General features: G+C 39.8%; 1 protein-coding gene across 2 annotated transcripts in view; it reads left to right on the forward strand.

Annotated features, from left to right (window-relative positions):
- The first annotated feature begins 4,870 nt into the window (after nt 1-4,870).
- The window catches only part of REV3L (REV3 like, DNA directed polymerase zeta catalytic subunit), an 88,517-nt gene continuing 72,918 nt past the window's right edge, over nt 4,871-20,469 (forward strand). For both annotated transcript variants that reach the window (XM_058173860.1, XM_058173867.1), the window contains exon 1: nt 4,871-5,604. In XM_058173860.1, coding sequence (XP_058029843.1) covers nt 5,466-5,604 — 139 coding nt within the window. In that variant the 5' untranslated portion in view covers nt 4,871-5,465. The remainder of the gene's footprint in view (nt 5,605-20,469) is intronic.

Below are 20,469 nucleotides of genomic sequence, written 5' to 3' on the forward strand. Positions count from 1 at the left end.
GAAATACCTAAGTCCACTCCCCATAGTCTATTCAACCCCATGACAGTGCAGTTAAAACTCCCACCCTTACTGGGGAAGGTCCATCTGGACTACCATAGCAGCCTCTGAAGCCGGTGGTGGCATCAAGCAGTAGACCCTTGACCCCATACCCACACAGACCCGTAATTGTGGATGGGGACACCCACTATGAAATAGGCCAAGTATTAGAGTCTTGGGTGCATAGGGGGCCCCTGCAGTACCTAGTCCGTTGGAAAGGATACCCCATGTCTGAGGCCTTATAGGTGAGGAGCCAAGACGTATGGGCGGAAAGACTGATCAACAAGTTTCATAAGGAAACTCCCTTGAAGCCCAGGCAGGACACCCAAGGTGGGTCGTGGGTTCACTAATCTGTGCATGTGCTTGCTCTCTTCCAGATTCCCCTTGGTAGAGGGGGCTGCCTGTCAACATCCGAGACAGCTCACGGTTCAAAGTAGCCACAATGCGCAGTTTAGGAGTTGCCACACAAGCGTAGGGGAGGGGAATATATAGGGCCACAGATGGGTGTTGGCTGATGGGACTCATGTTGGGAGAGGAGCCAGGAAGGCAAGCCAGCTGCAGTCGGTTCAGAAGCCATCCAGGTCTGAAGAGTATTTGCTGGACCAGCCAGGAGCAACCAGGAACAGGAGAATGAAGTGTGCTGAGTCTGTATAGCCAGCTGGCTAGCAGAAGACAATAACACTGGCTAAAAAATTCTTTTACTCTATTGTTCACCACGTGCCAAGTTGAGACTTCAGTAAAGAGACCTGTTCTACTCAGTGTGGCCTCTTCTTTTGCTGGCTTGGTTTGGAACCGTGACATTTGGGCTATGTTGGAAGAAAAATCAAGTTCCAGTTCCAAGCCAGGAATAAAATGGAGGCTGATTGGAAAGAAAGATTCTGTTTATTGATGAACAGTACCAACATACAGTGTGCAGCTGCTGGACAGCTGACAAAATGGAGTTGAGAGTAGGGTGGGTTTTTATACCTTTTTGCTTTCTATGGGTCATGTAGGAGTCATGGCTGGCTCTACAGGCAAAAGGGGAAATGCAAATCCTAGGTGTTTGTCTGAGCAGCTAATCTTCTTGCCTAATTGCTTATCTGGAGTTTCTCAGTGATCCAGTCTTTCTTAATGAATTACCAAATCTGCATTTCTAAAAGCTGGCCTCCTCAGTTTCTGCTTGGGGCAGGGAGACTGGTGCTGGTTTCTGCCTCCTTTAAAAAATTTCCCCATGTCTCCTTTAGGGAAAATATTCTATCCTGCCTTTTTAATATTCCCCAAAATATTTCATTCTATGAAGGGTAGGTGGGTGCTGACTTTTTACAGCTGGTTTCTCCTTCTTTCCCCTTGACCAGCACTACTATTTTTTGTGGCCCACAACATACACAACTTGTTTTGCTGCTCTTACATCCTTTGCATCTTGCTTCACTCTAATTTCTATAAGCTGCCATGAATGTTCTTCCCTCATAACCTGCACTATTCTCTATGTGCCTCTATTCTGGTCTTCATGACCTTAAAAGCTACCTAGACAGCCCATCAGGCTTCCACATGCATCCACATGCTTTCTTATATTTTCTAATTAGGACAGTACAACTGCAGTTTCCTCATGAGCCCAATTTTTAAGAAGGCAATGCTGCAAAGACTGTCCTAATTTTTGTTTTGCTCTGACTTTCCTTTAAAATGGTTTTGTGGTTCCTTGGAAGAAGAGGTAGTGTACTTGACGAAAAAGCTGAAACAAGACCTAAAAACACTGGAAAAAACGGCTACTTATGTTTTTATCCTTTTAAATATGCAACTAAAATTATACATTGTATAGGCACTATACTAACATTTCCAAAATCAATATTCCTTCCATCACTATTGTATTTAGATATATAGAATTCTTAGGTATATTTATGAATGAATAAAATCATTTGATAAAAATTGACATAAAAATTGTCCATCTATTATGTAAGACTGTTTCTTTTTTAATGCAATTTGTATTTATCAATTAATAGGGATTGACCTGACTTTTAATTACAAAAAAAAAAGACAGCTAAAAAATAAAGTAACAGCTTACAGCATATTTATTTTTAAAAATGATTCTGGGCTAAATAGACCCATAATTTCTCAGAAAACAAACAAACAAAAAAGATGGAAGGTGCTTTGTTTGGAAGTGTGTTCATTTGTCCAAGAACACAAATGGTAAACAAGGTTACTATAAAGAATCCTGCCTGGGAGAGGGGTGGGATATTAATGTAGTAGTATGTTGTGTCTGGCCAAGCCCCTAGTAAGATAATATTAAGAAATTTAGGTCTCTGTATCCTTTTAGCATTTCTATAGTAAAAATATAACATTTTGCATCCTAGTAATACATCTATTCTGATATATTTATAGTTATTAATTTAATATCAGCAATCACCTATTTTGGCAGAGGACTTAAATCTCAATTGGCTGGTGCTCTTAGCTTTGTTGTTTTTAATATGATGTGGAAATCTAGAGGTCATTTAGGGCAGAAAGGTAGTTAAGAAATATCCATATTTAAGATTAAGCTATTTTATTTTCTTTGATTGATATCGGTAGCTTATTCAAATTTACAGCTCATTATTGGGATTGTTGCCTAGCAACACACATTAGACATTCTGAAGGGCAATGGACAGAGGTCTTTGTTTTAGGTACAATTGGATTTGCTGCTGAGTACTAAATAACATTACATTTTTGCTGTACACAAAATTGTTTTTTAAAAATTTCTATTTAATAAACAAGCAAGTTTGCATGTTCAAAACTGAGAAATAAAAAAAGAATGCTAATGTAAGGTTGTGCAAGTTATTTCCAGTGGAAATCATCTGATGCCTGAAATAGTCTGGATTCAGTGAAGGGAGGGTTTTTTTGTTTCTGTTTTTAAAAAAATTCCACTGCATTGAGAAGAATTCAACAAAAATTAATATAGGTCATCTCTAGGACTGCTGGGAAGAGAGGTATTAAGATGCTACAACAGCGTGGGATCAGCAAACCCAAAATCTCAACTGACACATTTATTCCTTTTCCAATAAAAAGTAAATACTGCATATGAAATCAGCCTTCCTCTGAGACTGTGCTTTCTCTCCATCCATGGAGAAGAAAATTTAGTTAGAAAGAGTACCAGACTGCAGACTGCATTATGACTGTGTTCATACAATATACTGAATTTATTTCTCATTAAATTGAGAATTCAATAGAGAATTCTCAATACAACCCCTAGCATGATAATGGATATAACTATGGAGTTTTCTAAGTAGCAGTATGGAAATGCCTTGCCCCTAATGTTCTTCAGGAAGATGCTTTTGACTTCCTAATTCAACCCATACATATTACTATTATTTGGTCTCTCATACAAATACTAACCAGTCCCAAACCAGCTCAGTTTCTGAGCCTAGAGAACACAAGCCTGTTGCTGCCATTCTAACCAAGTATTCAGTGTGAACCTGTGTTGCTGCCATTCTAACCAAGTATTCAGAGTGAACCCAGTCCATACTGTTAAGTTTATGGTTCACAGTTTAATGACTCCAGAACAGTTTGTTAAATAAACTATGGATAGGTTAACCTTAAATGTCTTGGGTGAACAAAGCCCATGTACTTTCAAGTTTCTATCCACTTTCATGGTATAAGCACTCAAAACTGTACCTCTTCTCCTCATTCTGCATACTTTTATATTTGATAAACATTTATGAACAATTCTATATACAATGAAATTTCATTTTAATGTATGCCGATTAATGTACAAAGTGACAATAACATTATTCTATCATCTATCATCAATACCTTACAAAAACATTGGCGGTTCCTAAACTTAAAAAAATAGCCAGAGAACCTTCAGCTTATATATAAAATACCAAATCCCAAATTAAGGTATTTGTTGCATAAACAACCACAAAAAAAGATTATTTCAAACTAGAGAAACATAATATTGTTCAGTACAATGCCTCGGTTACCACAGAATGTTCCTTTTCTTAAACAAAGGCAGAATATGTATAGGTGTACATTAAGTGAAAAAAAAGTCAAAAAAAAAAAGAAAAAGAAAAATAGATACAATTTGTGGTGAATATTTTTTTTACTATAGCAGTAGAACAGTGTTATTACGCAATCACTAAGAAAGTGTTATACAGCCAGAGGTTTCATTGATCAGTGAAAGAGATCTACGAATTCTAAATTCCGATAAATGGCTGCAGTTCGACGATCGTTGTGCCAAGGGGGGTAGCAAGATGACAAAATCCATGGCACTTGACCCTTCCTAAATCCTCATGGTACTGGGCTCCGTAATGTAGCCGAATTGGAAAACCCATTTGTGCAGGCATACGTCGCTTTGTTATAGAAAAGATATTCAACGCGCACACCCTCCCATAAAAAGTCGATCGCCCCGCTGATTTGTCACCCCGATTGGTAGGTTTCAGACAACCACCAGATCAGCGCAGGCTCTAACAACTGCACCGCCACCTGGCTGGCGGCCCCCAGTCTAAGTTCCCGCGCCACCGCAGAACAGCTGTCAGCGCAGAGCTCCGCAGCTGGGGGGGGGGAAATCCGAGCAGCACGTTCCTCTTCCGCAGCGCGCGGCTGAAGCCCCGCCCTTCTTGCCACTCCCGCCTTTCGCGTGAGCCGCCCTTTAACGAGGCTGCACTCCATTCATCTTTCTCTTCTCCGGCAGGAACAGTTAAAAGGGAGGGAGGGGGCGGGGGAGAAAGAGAAGCGCGCGCAGGAAACGTTGCCCGCTTTTATTTCCCCTCCCGCGACTTTTGCTCCTCACACAATTTCTCTCTAACGCCCTTCCATGGCGCCCGAGGAACTCACCTTCCTTCCCTTTGAGCTAAAGGGAAATGGCGGCTAAATAGCTCTTATAAGTTACCAGTCCCGTCCCTAATCGCGACTGCACTCTCCGTATAACTTTTTCCAGCCCTTGGAGTTCGAAAGCCGAACTATCGATAGCAGTAAGCCCAAACATTCGCGCCTGTTATTACAATCGCCTTGGATCTGAAGCTGCTACGCGAGGAAGAAGAATCCAACCTTTTTCGCTCCCCAACCGCCACCCCCCTACTCCCCCTCCACAAGGTGGCCGTCTCGTGACGTCATCATCATGGCAACAACAACCGCAGCCGAGAAAGCTCCAGTTCTGGCGCTGTTCCGCGCCACGGACAGAGTGGGGTTTGCTCACGACGAGCCGCGCGCGGTGCGCCTTGTCCCGGTTGGCGCTGGATCCTGGTGACAGGAGGGGGGGGGAAGCGGAGAGCCGGAGCAGCGCGTGCGCGTCTCGCTCTCCCCTCCCCGAGGACCGCCCGGCCGTTGGTTCGCCCAAGCGCGGGAGCGCGCGCGCGCCGGGCGTGTTGAGGAAAAGAAGGCGGGGGCTGCGCTCTCGCGCTGCGGACGGGTGCGCCGAGCCCCAGCCTTGGGGTGCGCCCAGCGGTCGCCCTCAGCGGCGCCTCTCCTTCGTGGCGGCGAACATGTTCTCAGTGAGGGTCGTGACCGCCGATTACTACATGAGCAGCCCGCTCCCCGGCCTGGACCCCTGCCAGTCCTCCTTTAGGGAGGCCCCCGTGAAGAAGGTGCCCGTGGTGAGAGTCTTCGGTGCCACTCCATCGGGTAAGGACGGGCGCCCGCTCGCTCCGGGCACTGCCGAGCCGAAGGAGGCTTTGTTGGCCCTGGGGACCCTGCCAGCCTTCTGCCCTTTTTTTTCGGGAGCAGCTCTGCTTTTTTTTCGGGGGACGGACGGATGGACCAGGGTTCCCCGACCTTCTCTCTGCTCCCTCTTTTCCTTCCGCCTCGCGACATTGGCGCGCTGCAGCGGGAGCCTCCCCTACCTGCTCCCGCCGCCGCTGCGGTTCAGCAAACTCGCCAGTTCCCGGGAATCGCGGGGAAGGGAATGACAGCCCTTTTCCACGTCTGAGCGTTGTGCCAGGGGGCTGACTTGTGAACCGCGCCGGGCGCGTTTCCCTGGTTAGGGACTGCGCCGCGTGACCCTCAGTGGTGCAGCCAGGAGGTGGGTTGAGGGTGGGGGGGATCTCGGCATGTTTCTGTGGAAAGAACACGCACTCCGTCTGTATGCGTTGGTGGAAGCGAGTGATCACTCTCCACTCCCGCCTCCGTGTATTATAACCATAATGAAATCCAGCTGTATAAATACTGCTTTTGTCTGATGGCGGTGCTAAGCTATAACTCACCTTGGTTGTCGTCGTCGTCGTCATCCCCCTTCCCCCCCCCCAACATAACATGCGGAGCTACAGTGTAGAGTTTCTGTTTCTGGCAAAGCGTATAAGTGTTGAATGTGCTTTAAAAATGCATTATTAATCTTAGACAACAGGAAGGAGATTCTTAATAACTAACAAAAAACCATCTTTAAATTGCTATCCTAAAAAGACTATAAAATTATCAGGAATAGATATGTCTGCTCTAAGAGGATGATTCTAACACCTAGGCACACAGGATTTTAAAGAAATATTTTGCTCTTCAATAAAATCTATATAAGAACAATATTATTTTGGTTAATAATATTCTCTTATGCTTTTAGCAAACTAGGTTTAGCAAATGTCATGTAAATCTTCAAGAACCCCCAGACAAATATTCTGTGTGTGCGCATGCGTGCATGCATGCATGTAAATACTGTTGGGCCAAATTTGTGACAAATGGAAACTGCAAGAGACATGCATCAAGGCACTCAATGTAAATACAAAAAAAACTAATACTGATAATAATGACAGTTTTTAATACCACATTGCCTATATTTGGTTATTTATTTATTAAATTTATTTGCTGCTTACTTTGCTGTGGAGCTACTCTAGGCAGTTCTAATAATTACTATTTGCAATTTAATTCCTCAGTTCTTATAAATGGAGAATGTTTGAATAATATATAATACTCAGTGTATTATTTCATAATTCCTAATCTTACAAAATGGTAATTTTATAAAAGTAGTCTGGCTTTTTTGTGTCTAAGTTTCTTATAAAGCATTCTTTTTTCCAAGTCCTACAGTTGCTTCTGATATTTCCCTTTGGGTAATTGTATTTGTCACAAATCCACTTAACAATAGCAGCAAGTGTTGATTCCACAGGTGGGGATTGCTTATGTTTTATTCACCAGGGCACAGAAAGGGGGGGGGGGTGTAACAGGAGGACCAGAAGATATTCTGCAAAATAACAACCACCATCAAAGGTAGAGATAACATTATCTCATACAGCCCATGGGTTGCTTTGGGAATAAATATATTTTCCCCCTTTCTCTCTGTTGTTTTTTTAAATCAAAGGAAAGAAGTACCTTAATGTTTTTCAGGGGGAAAAAGTACAAAAACAAAAATACCTCTCCCTTCCATACCTCTGCAATAGGTATAGATAGATCTATGCCATGTATGGAATGACCAGTAGCATAAGTTTTGACAAGTAAGTCAAGATAAAATTATCGTTATCCTATGGAGTTTATTGCTAAGTTAGATCAGTAAGATCCCCAAGGATGGTGATATTTTGTAATAAATTGTAGTCTGAAAAACATGGACTGTGAAACAAAATCCAGATAAATATAGTATCAAAATATTTAGATAAAACTTACACACAATGTTTAGTATCTTTCATTGTAATCCTATTTATGGTTACTTGAAAGAATAATTAACTATTCAGCCAGATGTACTCCTAGGAATTTTTTAAAAGTTTATTAAAGCCCAAAGGGTTTATTCTGACAAGAATTTGGTTTGCTTTATTGATATTTAATCAATAAAAACAACAAATCATTTTTTAAAAGTTTATGCAGTTGTTTTAAGAGAGAGTATAAATGGCTGCTAAAATACATTGCCTGAATGAGATTTAGCAATGATTTTTATATTTAAATAAAGGTCCAGAAATAAACTGAACCATATGTGAAAATTGAAAAATAGTTCATTGAATTTATACTGTGTGAAACTGAAATTGAATTTGACTAAAACTCACCTAACAAATAAATATAATGCTTCAGGTTTTCCTTTTTTTAAAAAAATGTATTTCAGATATTTTATATATATTATGTAGTGGTCTAACTATAGCTTCTGAAAATTTTGAATTAGAACTTGAATTTCTATAAGTGTTTATGGCACTTAAGAGGATATAATCATGATGTGCAAGATTAACCTGAACTTCTGGGGCCTTATCCTCACTATATTTGAAATATTTATACATTGAAAAGGCTCAAAGATAAAACAATAAATATTTGACCTAGAATTAAAAAAAATCAGACCAACTTTGCATTACACCTTTTCTGGCAGCCTCTTTTTTTTTTTTTGACCTACCTTTGGTAGGAAAACATTTACCTTGGCTAAATGCAACATACATCTGCACTTCTAGAAGACCAATTTAATAGTACTTCCACAGAAATGCTTCTATCTTGCCTGCTTAAGGAAATAGAATTAATCTATATTCTTATATTGCCCTTTTTACCTGAAGAGCAGCAGTCTTACTTCCCATCTTGCCAGTTTGCCAGTTAGGAATAATCTTAATCAGTTTTAAGAGTATCTCCATAGGTAATCCTTGGATTATGACTCTAATTAGAACTGGAATTTCTGTCACTAAGAAAAGCAGTCATAAGCAAAATATCAATGATCACACAGCAGTTTCAGCACTCCCAGTTGTCATTAGGTAAGGGCCTCACATGACCAGGGCTTGTAACCTCCTGCTAGCTTCCCCATTGATTTTGCTTGTCAGAAGCTGGCTGGGAAGATTGCATATGGCAATTAAGCTTCCTAATGGCTCGTCATCCATCTAAGCCATTCCTGTGTTGATCCCCCTAGTCCAGCGCTTCAGTTCTTCCAAAGCAAGTGACAGTTCCAGGGAATCACTGATACAGACGAAGCCAATTTATTTCTCCTGCCCTACATGAAGTACCTCTGCTTCAACTGCCTCTGCTAGCCTAGCTCCCCCTCCATCTGTGCTCTTTTGGCCACCCTGAACAGCATGGCCAAGATGAAGATGATACTATATTCCATCCCCCCAGTGGACCATCCTCCCTGTCATATTCAGCGGTGTCCTTGTCTTCTTCCTCCTTGGTGTTGCCTTGCATCTCTTCCTGTGGATGGACCTCAAGCCCCACAGTACAGATGCTCTGTCAAACACTGGGGTCAGAGGTGGCAGTGAGAGGCAGGGCCAGTTCCTCTGATGTGTGTGAAGTGCCTCCTCTTCAATTCTGCCACCCACCTATCTCTCCACTCTCCCCAATTTCTGCCCTTTTGACCATCCTGCATAGCATGGCAGAGATGAAGACAATGCCGTATTCTGGTACCACTTGTCCTTGCTGCCATACTTCCCCTCACTGTTGCCTCTGAGTCCAGCATTGACAAAATTCCCACACTATGGGGTCTAAGCCTGGCTAGCATTGATGAGCCCATTGGAGACAAGGCAAGGTGATAGCAGAAAAAAGAAAAAAAGACGAGGAGCAGAATCCATCGGCATATTCATTCTGCCATTCTGTGCAGGGTGGCTAAAAGGTGAGATAGGTGTGTGTGGAGTTGAAGTGGAGACAGTCACACAGAACAGAAGAATGTGACCATGGGATGCTGTGATAGATGTAAATATGGGCCAATGGCCAAGTGCCCAAAATGTTATTGTGTGTACATGGGAACGCTGAGATAGTTGTAAGTGTGAGGAGTGGTTGCAATTCCATTTTTTCAGTGCTGTAACTTTGAATAGTTGCTGAACAAATGGTTGCCTTATGAAGATTACCTGCATTTCTTTATCATTTAAGGCTGTAGCCTTAAAGTTCTTAAATCAATATTTTAATATCTATATTTATATAGCAATATTGGATTGCATTCACTTAATAGTTAAGTATTTTTGCAAGTTTCTGTATATTTCAGATTTTTAATTCATTGACTTTTACTTTGCAATTAGCTTAGATACTTTTAATATCATCCTTTTTATCTCTGTAACATTTGTCATGGAACTTATTTCAGTTTTTGTCACCAGTGATAACAAAATTGTTGTCATTTGAAGATAGGGAATGTGTTATTCTTGCTTTTGTTATAGCAATGAACTATTACATAAGGTAACCACCATAAAATAGTGATAATTTCCTCCTCAAAAAAAAAAAAGAAGAAGCTCCCAGCCTCTTCCTTCCCAAGCTTTCACATCACTAAATATTTTGCAACCTTTTAAGGAAGATGATGATTATATTTTTGGAATTTTATCCTTCTCTTAAACATATTAACTGACTGATCTGCTGACAGAAGTCAATAAACTAAACAGCACATCCAGACTAGTCATACAAAAAACTAGTAAACAACAAAAGTGTTAGAGTTTGAAGAATTCATTTCAGTGGGTAAAAGAATTAAGAATTGAGATATTGTAAAAAAAATGTTACAAGGTCATGGTACCAAAATTGAAAATTGTCTTATGTGATCCTATAACATATTCTTAGTCTTTGTTTAATATTTGGATTATTCTTAATTGAACATGAAGAAAAGCCAATTTTTGCTTTTGTAACTGTTTAGAAATGTTGTGTTCAGAATTTTTAAAAATTGCTCAGATTGCAAACATTAACCTGGATAGGGCAATCTGTGATGAGCAAACTAGACTAATAGCACTGAGAGTAGATTAAAATTAACAAAAAATATTACTGATGGTTTTTTTTTAGAAAACCTTTTAAACAGGGCCATCAATGGGGGAAAGCATCCTTCTCCCAAATCCATGACACCTATTCTTTTCATATAGCATTTAAGCAGAAGAATGCTTACTTTTTTGTAAATGGTGAATTAAATTGAGTTTATTTTCAGAAAAATACATGACTTTATTGACAGTATCGTAAATGAAGTTTGCCACTGCCTCCTTCCAGGATTTTTTTTAAAAAAATTGACAGTCTTGTCAAGAGTCTGGCATTCCAAAACAGCTCCCGATCCCAAGCATTAACCAAGGCCATCCCTATTACATTCAGCCAGAATCAACAAGTTATCATCTGCTGAGGCTTAAATTCAAAAGCTGATCTACAAAGCTTTTTATGGCTGCTGTATAACCATTAACTTTTAGGTTAATTAGGTTAATTTAGGTTAATTAATACATAGTATTAATTTTGCTGAGATCTTTTTCCCTTTCCATTTTTCAGAGAGTCATCTAGTGTTTACAATACTTACTTTCCCTTCATTTCTAATAAGCAGTTTATTCTTATCAGCTTTAAATCTTGAATCTCTTATTAAATCTTTATGGAGGAAACTGGATTATTACAATGTTTTCCCGAAAATAAGACCAGGTCTTATATTAATTTTTCCTCCAAAAGACGCATTAGGGCTTATTTTCTGGTTAGGTCTTATTTTGGGGGAAATTCGGTATTAAATGCATCCATCTGGCTGACAATCTTAACTGGGGCTTATTTTGGGGTAGGGCTTATGAGCATCCTGAAAAATCATGCCAGGACTTATTTTCTGGTTGGGTCCTATTTTCGGGAAAACAGGGTAATATTCACTCTTTTTTATAGGGCAGATGGAATGGAATGCTCTATTCACAGCATTACATCAAGTCTACTTCAGGAGAGTTCTATAGTAATTAAGCTGCCATAAAAGAATTGAATGCAATTTTGCGAAGGTTGCAATGTCCCAGGGTCATAAGATCATCTTTTGCGACATTCTGACAAGCAAAGACAATGGGGAAGCCAGATTCATTTAACAACCGGATTACTAATTTAACAACTGTAGTGAGTCACTGCAAGAAAACTGGCAAGAAAAGTAATAAAATGGGGCAAATGTACAATGTCTTGCTTAACAGTGGAAATTTGAGCTCCATTGTGGTTGCAAGTTGAGGGCTACCTGTATTTAGAGAGGAATCTATTGAAACAGTTTCTTCTCCATGAAATCTACTTCAACAACATCAGCATAATATTTTTTTACAATAATGGCAAATGCAAGATACCTTCTCTCCATCATATATAGGTAACTTAACTGTAGTTCTTAAGTTAGTTAACATGGTTTTTAAATGAATGTGTTCCCGGTTGACTTTGCTTGTCAGAAGCTCACAGAAGGTGATCACATGACCCTAGGACACTGCAATCATCATAAATATGAGTCAGTTGCCAAGTGTCTGAATTTTGATCACATGACTATGATGCTGCAATGATGATTTCATGCAATAAGCATGAAAAATGGTTGTAAGTCACTTTTTTCAGTGGTATTGTAATGGTCAGTGGTATTCGAATGGTCACTGAATGAACTGTTGTAAATCGAAGCCTACCTATATATCTTTTTTTTGTAAACAAGTTTTATTAAAAAATTTCTTTCATCATACACATTTTATGAACAGTGGTGACTATGTCACATCTTATATATTTTATATATATTAATCTTTTTAATCAATTTCAATCTTCCCATTTTTTCCATATTCATCTCTTTCATATAGTTCTTTACACGAATTAATCATTTTTCACCATAACTTATTTCAACTTCTACCATATTGTTCTTTTTTTTACAAGTCCATTTTACATATTTCCAATTTCAGCCATAATATTCTTTTTCCATACTTCTTTGTCTTATCTTAATTTCTCTTAAAACACAGTACATAAACAGTATCACTATCCACCCTTAATTCCTAATCTCTTACCATTTACAACAATTAATTATCTTATTTCTCCATTACAAAATATATTTCTGAAAATCCCCATCCCACTTTTTAACATTTCAACTTTGTCTCTTAATTAAAATTGTCTTCAAAATTAAACCAAATTAGCATTTCAATTTTCATTTGCTATTCTGTTTTACTATAAACAATATACATCATCATATTCAAATCTTACATCCCTTTAACTTAATTGACCATCCACAATTAATAATTTTAATACAGTTCCCTTAAATCTATTAATATTTACCTTATTTCCCTTCCTCCTTTCCACTGATCTTCCCTTCTTTAACCATTTTCACTTGGTTTCTCCAAAATTCCACTTTTTGATAATTTTCTCCTTTTTCCCCATTCTCTTAACTACTACTACTTCTTTTTAATATTTATTATATCTTTTCTTCTGACTCCTTCTTCTCACTTTTAGATATATTATTTGAATAGTTCTCCCCATGTTTTCTCCTAATCTCTTTTCACTAGTTCCCTATTTACCCTTTGACTGATTTTTTGGGCGGGGGGATGTTTCCCCGTATCCACTCTTTTTTTGCCACTGTAAATCCCAGTGAAATCATCTAACTGCTTTTTGTATTCTATTCCTTTTCCTTCAATATTATTTTCTTGTTCATTTATGCTCTCTTCTGCCACCTGCTCCCCTATTTCTTGTTCTGTGTGTTCCAGCAAAATTTCTGACTTTTTATTACCCTTTAGTGATTCACACATATTTTTAAACCTCTCAATTAATTCCTCACACATTCAAGACTTCATATTGCCAATTTAAGAAAGAGTTAAAACTTTTAAACTTTGTCACATTTAATTAAAATTTAAAATCCATATAGTCTTTTTGTTTTCAAATAATGTCCAATTTAAGTATTTATCCAGTCCACTCCAAGTTAAATCTTTATATCTTCCACAGTCCTTGAGAATCGAGACCAAGCAATGTAGAAAGACAGATACTCTCACAGTTTCCAAATTATCTTTTAGTGGTCAAGGTCACAGCTGTACTTTCCCTCCTTCCTTCCAGTAAATATTGCAGTATGCTCTTTCAGCCAGCAGATGTCTCTCTCAAATCCACAATATTTTCAAACCAACTAAATATCAAAGTTATCAAAAAGGGCCGGTGAATGGCGCAGGCTGGTAAGGCCTGTTATTAAGAACAGCCTGTTATTAAGAACACAAAGCCTGCAATTACTGCAGGTTCGAGCCCGGCCCAAGGTTGACTCAGCCTTCCATCCTTTATAAGGTAGGTAAAATGAGGACCCAGATTGTTGGGGGGGCAATAAGTTGACTTTGTAAAAAATATACAAATAGAATGAGACTATTGTCTTATACACTGTAAGCCGCCCTGAGTCTTCGGAGAAGGGCGGGGTATAAATGTAAACAATATATATATATATATATATATATATATATATATATATATATATATATTTAAATCCACATAAAAATTCTTTTCCTCAGGTTCTTTTCTTTTATTATTTTTTAGTTTCTCCAAATCCAATTATAGCTATAAAAACTTTCTTGGGCTTTAGTATTCTCTTTGTTCTTCTCCCTCCATAGAATTTCCTAAGTGCCATTAACCACACATTTCAGCTCCGGGACACCTTTTAATCCAGTTCAAAATTTTCTTTTACCTGTGAGTTGGCCAATCACCCACTCGGTACCAGCATTCTGTTCAAACACCACTCCTGCACAAAAACTTAGTCCGGTTGCCCCAGCTTCAGAGTGGTCATTTTACAATGGCCACCATCTCCACTTCCGGTCCGAAAAGTTGTCTCCGACCTTTCGAGGAACTTGCCTGTTACTCCCGGTCTTCTGAGATGCCTCTCCTTCACTGTTCCTACAGGATAGTTCTGGTCCGAAGACTCCCTGACAACGGTTTGTCCAGCTGAATTTTTGTGGAGCTTGTCTGAGCCCACTATTTTTCCAGCCGGTCTTGCTGCGACACTTCCGGTTCCTCAACTATCTACATATCTTAATAGACTTCCATGCAACCTAGTATAAGCCTAATCATTTCATTCTCCAGTGTGATAGTTAGAGGGTCCAAGAATGGGTTCTATGATGTCCTTTCTGCCCAGAGACTGAGTGAAAGTTGAAGCCACGCCCAGGTGCCTCTCTCTGCCTCCAGTTTCAACTCAGTCTTGCCCTAGAGAGATCTCTTTTGACAGTTGGGACATCTGGAAGTTCATTCTTGGACAAGGACATGTTTTTTTTATGCTTCGTTGTGCGTTCTTTGCTTGCAACAGCTTTGCGGAGGCAGCAGGAGCTCTTGCCCTGCATTCCCGCCGCCGGGGCTTGGTCCCTTGAGAACTGGTCGCACTGGCCAATCCAGGGTTCCTGGCAATGCCACCAGGGAAGTTAGTTAGAGAAGGAAAACAAATTGTAAGAAAGTAGAAAGGGATTTACATTCTTAGCTAAAGGCAAGGAACGTGCATTTGTTCTAGAGTTCTGTTAAACAGTTTTGAAGAGAATAGATTCGTCAATTAGGAGAGTTTGATACAAAGAGGAGAGATTCAAAACCTGAATTCATAAGATTGCATGTTGCCTCTGAAAAATTTAGGTGTAATCTCCAGGTCTCTTTAAAAGTTTACCTCAAGTTGCTTTCCTGCTCCAGATGAGTTAGGTCCCAAACTCCACCTGTCTACTACTACAGAGAAAAAAGCTACATTTGAATTACCTGTGCAATCAGGTGTAGGCAGAAAAATTCAGTATACCCACAAAAAGTAATATTAACAAATACTTCACTTAAGTACCCACAAGAATCCTGGCACTCCTGTTAACATCCTAAAACAAATATAGATATATTGTATAGTTTTTTTAAAAAATGGTTTAAGGTTTCTTAGAACCTAGCTTTTTTACTAGTAATATAAAAAGAATCTAAAGCAACTGTATAAATTTTAATAGAACAACTTACAAATGCTATGATTTTAATATTCTTAATACATTTGCATAATATCTTCCTTTCTGCTTTATCGCATGTTTCAAGTATCTGTTGATATGTTGAATATTATCTAGATACAGCGCAATATTACAATAAAATGAAGGAATTATATGGTGTTCCCCAGCATGAGAAAGTGCTCCCATATCTGTCAGTTTAATTTCCTAAAATTTCTGAAATAGCAGTGTTGAATATATGGAAGTTAAAATCCACTTATCCAGTTGATGAAGCTGTTAAAACAGCAGTTTCTATGGGTCTTTTAATTTAAAGTTTAATATTATGACAATGTTTTGGCTGTTGCCTTGATCTTGGGGAGAAAAGTTAAAAGCTAATTTTAGTTTTTTCTTTGACAGAATTAGATTTTATTTCTAGACTTTTCTAGAGGTAATAAAATAATAAAATACTGACAATGTTAAACTACTGTTTTTACAATGTGCATATAAAATATTTCAGATATGCATGTAAAAATAAGTGTTCAGCAAAGGTTTGTGCTATATAGCAATCCAGATTTGAAGAGCAGAATGTGATTCAGAGCTCCCACAAATATACATGTAGCAACTGTTGGGAACACTTTAAACCAAATGCATATGTTTCCAAAACAACAATTGTGCATGGCCAGAAAGAGATACAGATATTTTAAGGTGTTTTTGACAAATAAGTCCATATATATATTCTGAATCATATTTTGCTATTTGAATTCAAATCTCTACACAGTTCTAGTAATTGTTTGTATTCCTTTGAGCCATTGTTAGATAGTATAAATGCAAGCCTTATGATTATGTTTATAGAATTAGCATTCATTTATTATAGAAAATGACTTTTTTTGTCCCAAGTAACAGATGGAAGAATGTTTTTGGATGTTTCAGTTAATTGAAATGAACAATAGTTTACTTTTCTATAATTTCTATGCTTTTCATTTTATTAGTAAAAAGTGCCTAAATTAACAACTAAAGGCTGTACATGTGAAACATTAAAGCTCTAAACAGGCCAGATTACCTAAAGCAGAGTGAGGAATTTGTAGTTTATCAAGTATGGCTTTATAGCTGTGAGATAGGATAGCCTTTTGTTTATAAACGAGGTGGTGCAGTGGTTAGAGTGCAGTATTGCAGGCTACTTCTGCTGCCTGCTGGCTGCGTGCAATTTGGCAGTTCAAATCTCACCAGGCTCAAGGTTGACTTAGCCTTCCATCCTTCCGAGGTGGGTAAAATGAGGACCCAAATTGTTGGGGCCAATATGCTGACTCTGTAAGCTGCTTAGAGAAGGCTGTAAAGCACTGAAAACCGGTGCTATTGCTATAACTATCCTGAGGTTAAAATCTTGTTTGATATTATGCTTGTTTTGTAAAATATTTATATTTTATAAAGTATGACATTTGGGGTATTATAGCTAAGAATCTAGGGTATGGGGGCAGGCATGAAATAATACAATAAAACCTCAATAGACCTTAGTTTAGGAAACTATGGATGCAGTGAATTTTGTTTTAACTCCATGTCTTCAGTATTGTCATCCAAAGTCAGGCAGCACCGAAATTCAATCAAATAAATATAAATAAAATGTAAAAATATTCATTAAATTGTGGGTTTTCCCACTAAAATAAAGTTTTATTGCGTAATAAAGTTACGCAAATAGTATAATTAATGTATTTTTGGTTTTCTCCTGAATGGTCCATTAAGTCTAAGTTTTATTGTAAAGAAGTAAAAGTAGGCAATATCTGTCCTTAATTTTATGAAACTAGAATCTATATTCCAACAAGCTAACTAATATTATTTTTCATTCTTATATCTTATTTTAGATTTAGAAGCTCAGCCAGCTATTTTAAATATTTCAGATGGAATTACCAATCTAATTTCTTTCTTTGATTAAGATGCTCTTTTGAAATTTATTGCAAATTTCCTAATGTTAATTTTACTTTTCTTGCTTGGTTACATGGGTGTTTTAGAACAAAAGATTTAGAGATTCTTACTACATTGAAATTGTGCACATTTGAAGTGTTCTTGAATTGCTGTCTAGAGGAGAATCAAAATTATCAGTATTTACTAGGAGTTACCTTCCGTTTGGAATACACTTAACAATTGTTTGCTCGTGGGAAAGAACAATCCCTTGATTATTAAGAAATAGATAACACAAGAAAATGCAGTACTGTTTGGTTTAAGGTAAGCACCTTACCTTACATATCTTAATGTTTAAATCTATTCAGATGTAGTTTTGTCACTTTTAAAATATATTCACAATAATTACATAGATGTTTCACTTAAATCAACGGTTCTCAACCTGTGGGTCGGGACCCCATTGGGGGTCGAATGACGATTTGCCAGGGGTCGCCTAAGACCATCGGAAATATGGGAAGTATACTTGCGAGTTGAAGAATCGCGCTCCAATGGTTGACTCCACAAGCCAGCTGCAGGCTCTTCAAATCGCCAGCCGAATTCGGCTTCAGGCGTGATCAATTAAAAAAGAGAGAAATCTTTGCTCTGATGTCTCCCTCTCAAGCCAGCTGCAATCACTCCCAATCGCTAGCCTAATCTGGCTTCAGGCGCGATAAACTTAATAGGGGAGGAGTCTCCGCTTTAATGCCTCCGTCCTCAAGGCAATCGCAAGCAGTTCAGATCGCTAGCCAATATGGCTTCAGGCACGATAAATTCAAAACGAAAATAATTTTACGGTTGGGGGTCGCCACACCGTGGGGAATTGTATTAAAGGGGTCGCCACATCATGGGGAATTGTATTAAAGGGGTCGCAGCACTATAAAGGTTGACTTAAATTGAAAGTGATCTCTTTCAGTAAAGAGGTGCTTATTGTCAGTAAATTGTTCCCCAGATTGAGCAAAAGACAGCCAAATTACTGTCTATTACCTTACAAAGGGCAATCACATGACTGCAGGATGCTGCAACTATCATAATTGCAAGGTGGGATTCCATTCGTGACTATGAGGATGCTACAATAGCTGCATCTATGAGGGCCAGTTCTAAGGGCTGTCATAACTGCAAATCATTGCTAAAAAAGAGATTGTTAAGGGAGGACTACCTGTAGATGAGTTGCAAGTACAATCAAATTTAAGGTACAAGCAACTTGTCGTGTCCCACTCCCACTCCGACGAACGAGTCAAGGAAGTCCGTAACAAACTTGGCAACGAAGCCTTTGCAGCTTGCCACATTCCTTCGAGGTTTATCAGGGCAAGCAGGAGTCCAAGTTGTGACTTCAGCGATAGAGTCCGATATCAGCAAACTAGATAAGACTTTGCTTGACTCAAGGTTGGAATGCCAAAAGCAGGTCCTTTATATAGGCTGTGGGGTGTGGCTCCATGACTCAGCATTTATCCAGGCCTGCCCCACCCCTCCTTCTGCTGGCGTCGCCTCTCAGATCTCCGGAAACGAGGGTCCTCCTAATCTGAATTGTCTTCAGCTGGATCTGCTGTCAGCTTCTGGGAAAAGGAGGGGTCAGAGGGAGTAGGGCCGAGGGATTCCAGCACCTGGCTGGCTTCCTGCTCTGAAGGCTGAGCCAAAGGAACACACGCTATATGAAGTTTATCGGGCTTGTCCTTTCACTCCTGGAATCCTCTCCGGGCATGGGGCCAGGGCCGGGGGCTGGAGGCATGACAGGCCATTCATCTTCATTATCAGACTCGGAGTCTGATAAAAGGCCCAGTTGGAGACGGGAGGGGCCCAGCTGAGGAGAGGAGGGAAGACGAGTCACAACACAACTAGTGTACAGGATTGTTTTTACCAAACTAATGCAGTGGATCATTGAATAGTTATTAGGGCCTGAGACTGCAATGCGTACTACTATTTAAAGCTTTCAGGAGTGCCAGCAGCTAAATAAGTGGTAGGCAAATGTTGTTGCCATCACTAAAAATAGATGGGCATAGCCAGCTCGATGTCGCTCACGTGGGCCGGGTGGTGTTGGGGAGGGAATCCAGGGGTCTGGCTGGGGCAGTGGGTGGGAGGCTCGTCCTGCAGGATAAGGTGAGGTGAGGCAAAGCGTGGGGTGGGGATGCTACCACCACGAGGCAACACAAGGCATTGGGCTCCTGGAGCACAGAAACTGCTCTCACTTCTCTCTTGTGTGCGGGGGCTGATATTTTCTTGCATCACTGGCAGCCTGTCAGCCACTCATCTGTCTCATTTGGAGGCTCTGGAGCCCACTCCAAAGGGCTGGATGTCTGAGCAGCATGGCGGAGGCAGCAAGGAGGCACGTGATGCAGATCGCAGGATGCTCTTACTATGTCCTACTGTTTTTGCTTGTGGCTGGAGAGCAGGTCACCGCTGGTCATCTTCTCGGCCCCCTGGTGGGTCTTGCCCTTGGCTAGCACATGGAGTGTGTTCCCCTTGTGCACCCGATGCACCTCGGCCCCATTGCCACTGCTGCTCAGCAGACCCACCAGCCCAAAGGAGGCGAAGCAGCATCTAGAAAGGCCAAGAAGATGTTGTGGTCCGTCAGCAGCCTACGGAGCTGGCAACGGAGTTGGACAGCGATGAGGTTGAGGTGAGGCCAGGGCCATCGGGAAGTGAGGTGCGGACTCCAGAGCCTCCAGAGACTGATAGTAGTGAGGCAGAGGAACAGGAAGAGCCTGTTCCTAATGCATGCATGAGAAGAGCTGCCAGAAGGCAAGAGCAGCTCAAGCAAAAAGGACAACTCGGGAGTAGGGTCAAGAGATGATTGGCCCCTCCCATAAGGCTTAAAACAGACCAGCACCAGTGTTTGAGCTTTGCTGGAAAACAACGTTGGTAGCTTCGTCTGCTTCATCTTCTGCTTCGTCTACATCTTGCCTTTATTTTTGTGACTTGTGAACATTTGCCAAGAAAGGCCTTTGGCAGTTTGCCTAATTGGACCAAGGTTTACAAGAGAATTGAGGAATTTGTGTTGGGAGGCATTTGTTTTAATTTGAGTTGAACGACGCTGGGAATGATACTTCATTCTCAGCTGTTCGAATAAAGTTTGTTTGTTTTTTCACAGACTGAGTTTCTTACT

This window comes from Ahaetulla prasina, chromosome 1, assembly GCF_028640845.1.
Source record: "Ahaetulla prasina isolate Xishuangbanna chromosome 1, ASM2864084v1, whole genome shotgun sequence".
Classification (NCBI taxonomy): Eukaryota; Metazoa; Chordata; class Lepidosauria; order Squamata; family Colubridae; genus Ahaetulla; species Ahaetulla prasina.